The sequence below is a fragment of the Triticum dicoccoides genome, chromosome 6A, assembly GCF_002162155.2.
Source record: "Triticum dicoccoides isolate Atlit2015 ecotype Zavitan chromosome 6A, WEW_v2.0, whole genome shotgun sequence".
Taxonomy (NCBI): Eukaryota; Viridiplantae; Streptophyta; class Magnoliopsida; order Poales; family Poaceae; genus Triticum; species Triticum dicoccoides.
In genome coordinates, this window is record NC_041390.1 from 1,682,520 (window position 1) to 1,689,185 (window position 6,666).

General features: G+C 43.0%; 1 protein-coding gene across 1 annotated transcript; it reads left to right on the forward strand.

The window, feature by feature from the left end:
* The first annotated feature begins 573 nt into the window (after positions 1-573).
* Positions 574-5,573, forward strand: LOC119319144 (amino acid transporter AVT1C-like). The gene is made up of 12 exons (XM_037593629.1): positions 574-857; positions 1,721-2,073; positions 3,104-3,318; positions 3,415-3,438; positions 3,536-3,716; positions 3,826-4,045; positions 4,136-4,271; positions 4,381-4,400; positions 4,615-4,757; positions 4,854-4,897; positions 4,982-5,044; positions 5,204-5,573. The coding sequence occupies exons 1-12, from the start codon at positions 655-657 to the stop codon at positions 5,300-5,302; spliced, it is 1,701 nt and encodes a 566-aa protein (XP_037449526.1). The 5' UTR covers positions 574-654; the 3' UTR covers positions 5,303-5,573.
* Positions 5,574-6,666: the final 1,093 nt, after the last annotated feature.

A 6,666-nucleotide genomic window follows, 5' to 3' on the forward strand; every position in this document is an offset into this window, starting at 1 on the left:
AGATTTTGGTGACACGTAGAAAAATTTTGAATTTCTGCTACGTTCCCCAACAGGTCTTGGACCGAGTAGCAGCATATCGTGCTACCGTCCACGGGTGGCGGGAAAAGGGGGGCGAGAGAGATGCACAACGCTCGTAAGGGGAGTCGGAACGACACAACACAAAAGAGGGGACGAGACTACACGCCAGAGATGTCGCGGGAGGGAGACGATCGGTCGGCCAAATTTTATACAAAAGCATACGCGTTTATGCACCCCAAAAAACACCCTGGCAACCTAAACCACTGCCACCAATATATTTCTCTAAACCAAATCACAATGCCATTGCCTTTTAGTATTCCCTTATATATAATAATTACAATAATAATGATTGTACATGTCGACAGCTCGCCGTCCAGCCAGGCATAATGTATTTCCTTTTATAAGAAGGCCTAAAAACAGAGTTGCAATTTCTTTCTTTATTTGAGGGCATGGACAGTCATTTTCTGATTTCCTTACTAGGGTGAAAGTTGGATTTTGTCTTTTGAATCGCACCCTATATAAACCCACCATGAAAACCAAAGCGAAGGCAATCAGTGAGCCACACCCATCCCTGTCTTGTCTTCTCCTCTGCTCTCTTGCGGCTGCGGCTGCCAGCGCGAGGCGACAAGAAGCAGGATGAAGAGCCTGCTGGGGGAGGAGCGCAGCTTCATCATCGAGAGCGACGACGACGACGAGGAGGATCCCGCCCACAGGGGCGACGGCGTTGGCCATGGGGACGACGGGTCGTCGTCGGACTCGTCGTCCTGCGCCACCCCGCGCGGCGGCGGCGGCGACAGCCAGCCCAACTCCTACACCAACCAATGGCCGCAGAGCTACAGGTAACGATCCACATCCATCAAAGTCGTCTGTCTGTCTTCCGGTGAACTCCATCCATCGATCTAATCTGTTGCTTGCTTGCTACTCCAATCTCCCTTCCTTTCTCTATGTCTTTCTTTCAACTCGATCCATTCGACATTCAGATTCCCTGCCCGGTTTCTCTGAAAAATACGTTCTGAATCCATTCCATTCTTCCCGAACGGACCCCAACCAAATCCCAATCTTGGATTCATGCTTCTTTGACCCCTTCCAGCGCCCAACCAATCAACCAGAGTCTCTGTTGATGCAAGTTTTACCAAGCAACCGCTCGCTCCATTCCTTTCTTTTTTTTCGATTTCGAAACGGACACACACTACCTTTCTGACAGACAGAGAGACAGACAGGACAAACCAACCTGCTCTGTTTCCCCCTTAGCACCCCTGGATCTGTATGGTGCTGATGTGGCAATTGGTCAATATAAATCCCCAGAGTGGGAAAGTTGGAATTGTGTTTGCCAACCAGTCTCAATCCATTACCTGTAGCCTAATCATCATCATCTTCATCCCAAATACCACATCTACTCATGCCTGTCTCCAAACAAGCACCACTTTTACAATTATTGTTTATTTTGGAAGGATGCATGTTACCCCATGGTGGGGTGGGGTGGACCAGCACCTGGCTGTCACATCTTCGTCATCTCCTCAGCTGTTTCTTTTCCTTGGATGTTTTGTTTTGTTCAAAGTCATCATTTCTGACTGGATCTTACTGTATTTTGTCAAGTTCTTACTATATCTGCTGTTACAATGCTCAAAAATCACATTTCTTGCTCTGCTTATTCTCATGTCAGTAACAATTCTTTTCTATTTTCTCTCTTGTATTTTGACAGGCAATCGATCGACATTCTGAGCAACGTGCAGTCGCCGAGCCTGGGGTTCCTGGGGACCCCGACGCTGAGCAGGCTGTCCAACTCCTTCCTCAACAGCTCCTTCCTCAACAGCTCGTTCCGAGGCAAAACCCCTGAGATCGTCTCCAATCTCGTCAAGCCGCTCATACGCCCGACCACAAGCGACGAGCAACAGCAACAACAGCAGCATGAGGATATCCGGAAGAGCTCGCAGTACCTCCTGCCGTCGAGGAAGCCGTCGCTGCAGCAGATCCCCGAGGATCAGAAGCCGCTGGTGGTTGGCCATGAGGTTTCTCCCTACCAGCAGTGCTCTTACACCCAGGGAGCTATGAATGGTAAGCACCTACTACAGGCCTGTGAATTTTACATTCTCAATTTGAAATGAAATGCTAGACCTGACTGGTTGACACAAGTAAATCGATCCAAAAAAAATTGTTGGCAGAGCATGATAAATAGGGGCCCTCAATTATTGGCAATGCCGCATATTCTTGTGATGCACCATTGCTGAGCATCACGCTTGGTGAACCTAGACACGTTCCTAGCAGACCGATGTCCAAGTTCAGTGAACCGATGGCCCAGTTAGGCGTTTTCACGCGCCGTAGTACCATGCTGACGGCTACTGATACACAGTTTACACTAGTCCAAAGCTCCAAACCATAAGATAATAGCATAAATTTTGAAGGACCTGCATACAAATCACACTGTTTTTTCTTCAGATCCCCACCCACTGTAGCTGCCATTTTTACAGTTTAGTATGGCACCGAAGGTTGACAGAAACTATTAATTTGCTCCTAGAATGTTCTGATCAGATCTACTTAACGAAATCAGTTGCTGGCAGTTAACATAAGCGCAGAGAATCAGGACATCAAGTACACCAAGTGGTCAATTATGCATGATTGAGCACTGTCTATTCGCGTAGTTGAGGCGCCGCATCACACATGGTTCCGGTCCACCGTTTCGATTTTTCTTCTTGTTCTTCTCCGTATTAATAGGGACATCACATGGTTGATGAGTCAGCACAACCAAACCATGTGACATGTTGTCGCATCGAGATCTGCAGGCTGTCCCACTGCTTCAAGACCAAACCATTTGCCATCGAATTATGCAGAAATGATCCCATTCAAGAAAATGTGGAAATAGCCAAGCACACGTCGGTCGTCGTATTTTTTATCTCTTTTTTTTTTCACCAAGGAGTTGACCTGAGTTAACAACGAAGCTTTGCTGTGTGTAATCTATATTCTGAAGGTCTGAACTTTCCTGTGATAAATTTTGCTGAACCTGAAGAATAGTTACTTATCATGGATAGTTCCTATGTAAAATGCTCTTCTTACTCAGTTAGTGCTCACATTTGTTTCTAATATGCAGGAATAAATGTTCTGTGTGGTGTCGGAATCCTGTCGACGCCTTATGCCATCAAGCAAGGGGGGTGGCTCGGACTGGTGATACTAGTTGTATTTGCTCTGCTCGCATGGTACACCGGTGTGCTGCTGCGCCGTTGCCTAGACAGCAAGGAGGGCCTTCAGACATACCCGGATATCGGTCATGCCGCCTTTGGCACCACCGGTCGCATAGCCATCTCGGTAAGATTAAGTTCTTCAGTTTGGGCAGATTTCAGTCAGGAAAAGTTGTTGTCCTAACTTATTTCTGCTTCTTGTGTGTGGCTTCACTATCTGCAGATAATTCTGTATGTGGAACTGTATGTAAGTACTCCGTACCATCCAACCAATTAAATCCAAAGAGTCATCACAACATCTGAAAGAATCTGCAACGAATTAACCGATTGATCTGTTGTTGCAGGCCTGCTGCATCGAGTACTTGATACTGGAAAGCGACAATTTATCCAAGTTGTTCCCCAATGTACACCTGAACATTGGGGGCTTGACGATAAACTCGCATGTGTTCTTCGCAATCTTGACTACGCTTGTTGTCATGCCGACCACCTGGCTCCGTGACCTCACCTGCCTGAGCTATATTTCAGGTATCAATCTGTTCACTTGTTGCTTTTATTTTCATCCTGCTTGTGCATATGCTCTGCATCTTGTATCACACATCATTTCTCACGATGTTGTTCTGTGTTTGCTTTGTAGCTGGAGGTGTGGTTGCATCAATCCTTGTAGTCATCTGCCTATGCTGGATTGGGGTTGTCGATCATGTCGGCTTCGAGAACAAAGGGACTGCGTTAAACCTCCCGGGAATTCCTATCGCGATTGGACTGTATGGTTACTGCTACTCAGGGCATGGGGTGTTCCCAAACATATACTCTTCTCTGAAGAACCGCAACCAGTTTCCTTCCATTCTTTTCACCTGGTAAATTAGCTACTTTGGGTCAACCTATATTCGATATCATTTTTTTGGAACCTCAACACTCAGTTATTGTTTGTGCTTCTGTAATTTCAGCATTGGGTTTTCTACCATTTTGTTTACTGCCACTGCGGTGATGGGATACAAAATGTTCGGCGAATCCACCGAGTCTCAGTTCACCCTCAACTTACCGGAGAATCTGGTGGTTTCCAAGATTGCCGTCTGGGCTACGGTAAACTGCTTTTGCCTAGATTATTTCAGATCCATTTATTCTGTACTAAGCATGTTTTATGTAACTTTATTCTCAATCATCTTGACCTATCTCTTGGCATTTGTTGCAGGTGGCAAATCCGATAACCAAATATCCTTGGCTTGTCAATTATTTCTCTTCAAAGCGGATATTAATCAAAACTAACATAGAGAAATTCTGTTTCTTGCCAATGCTTCTTTAGAATACATGCCGATCTTTTTATTACATGCTTAATAAAGTTCTGAAATCAAAAGGTTAAAAAGAAGTTCTGAAATTATTTGTTGATGTACATGATTATTGTGCAATGTCCTTAACGAAGAATCACATATGCATTGACCATAACCCCACTGGCCATGAGTCTGGAAGAGTTGCTGCCGCGAAGCCAGCAGAAGTACTCCAACATAATCATTCTTAGATCAGCCCTGGTGGTGTCAACCCTCATCATTGCTCTGTCAGTTCCCTTCTTTGGTAAGTTAGTTTGCTCTCTTTGGTCAGCATATGTCAGCATTAGTAGTAGATTGAATCATTCACTGACCATTGTTCATTCTACATGTAAATTGACAGCGCTTGTGATGGCTCTGATTGGCTCTTTATTCGCGATGCTTGTGGTAAGTTTTCGCTGATTATTTCATCAGATGATAACAAGTAATTGGTAAGCTATTCGTGAGAGGCTAAAATATGTTTCATTGCAGACCTACATTCTACCTTGTGCCTGCTTTCTGGCCATCCTTAAGGCAAAAGCAACTTGGTATCAGGTACACAAATATTTCCAACGTCACATTTCTTTATTATAACTATACTTGTATCTAGCAGAACAGAGAAGGTTCTGAGGTCATATTGTGATGACATTGCCAAGCAAATTTATGTAAAGCACCTATTTATGGTGAGGAGCCTAACTAAAAACTATTTTACAGACTGCGACATGCTCATTCATCATCGCCGTAGGGGTTACTTGCGCCTGCGTGGGGACATACTCATCCCTCTCCGGGATTGTCCAGAACTACGCCACCTGACTCTGAAGTACTTCCTTCCCTACATACATAATAGAGAAGATTGCTCGTTCGACCGCATTATTATACATATAATTAAGCATATGTATGAGCGAGAGTGGAGGATTCAAATTTTGCCGAACAATGAATTTATGTCCATCGATATATAAATGTTGTATGATTAAATTTGTATTGTTGTTAAATTTGTGGCAACCGCAATAACTTTGCATTGTTATTGTTAAATTTGTATGTTGATGGATCTTTATCAGTATAAAGTCCCAGTTCTGCTAGCTAATTACCGACTACTTGAATTTTTCATCAATCTATATTGAGAGTGTAATTTTGCCGACATGCAACTAGAACCTTTATTTGTCTCTAGATTAATTATATTTAGAGTGAGGTGTGTATGATGAGGGTTGGATGCTGATTTTGAGATGTCCTGTGCAAAGAAAAGACAAAGAAGAAAAAAATATAGTACTACAAAACAGTAACAATATGCATCAGTTCACCACTAGAGGGCTCACCACAGCTCTTGTATCGACCTGACCCAAATGGATCGGAGTCTCTGTTGTTGTGCTAGTCCCTGGATCGGTTTGCTAGAGTTCCATTTTTTACAAAAGTTTTTTCTATATAATAACAATAGAAAGTTTAGGCTTAAAATAAAATAGCAAATAGACTATAAAATTCCACAAAAGTAGCTATTGATATGGAATCATGTGAACTTTTTCTTCGCCAAAAATGCAAGTTTTTGAAAATAAACTTTTTACTAGGCTTTCTAAATATGCAATAAAATTATTTGCATATAAATTTCAAAAGCGTCGAAGTTTGTCCATAACCCTTTTTCCATACTTTTAGTGGCACTTTGAAGAAGTCATTTTCTTCTCTCTTTAATCTTTATTTTAATAAATGGAAAAAGAAATTTGAAACCTCACTTCGGCTAACTTTCAAAATTGATTCAAGAGACTTTCAAATCCTTTTTTATAAACTTTTGAAAGTCATGTTATCTTCTCTCAAGTGGTCATTGAGTTGCACAAAGTATTGAATCAATTCACAAGGGAATCAAATAAAGCTCAAAATGCATGAAGAATATGGATGCATATGAATGATACTTAGTGATAACATCCAAATTGAAAATATTGTATACACGGGCAATTATCTCTAATGATTCGTAGTTGTTCAATACATGTACATAGACTAGTAACCATGGCATTCTAAGGCATTAGTTCCCGGTTCACCTGGGCCCTTTAGTCCCGGTTCGTGCCATGAACCGGGACTAAAGGGTGCGATGCCCATTAGTCCCGGTTGGTGGCACCAACCGGGACTAATGGGCTTTGAGGCATTAGTACCGGTTCATGGCACGAACCGGTACTAAAGGTCCAATTTTCAAA

Excerpts from the sequence above, each read along its gene's own strand:
- LOC119319144 (XM_037593629.1), top strand. The coding sequence starts at position 655 with ATGAAGAGCCTGCTGGGGGAGGAGCGCAGCTTCATCATCGAGAGCGAC. Across the intron at positions 2,074-3,103 it reads CACCCAGGGAGCTATGAATG|GAATAAATGTTCTGTGTGGT; the intron begins GTAAGCACCTAC and ends TCTAATATGCAG. Across the intron at positions 3,319-3,414 it reads CCGGTCGCATAGCCATCTCG|ATAATTCTGTATGTGGAACT; the intron begins GTAAGATTAAGT and ends CACTATCTGCAG.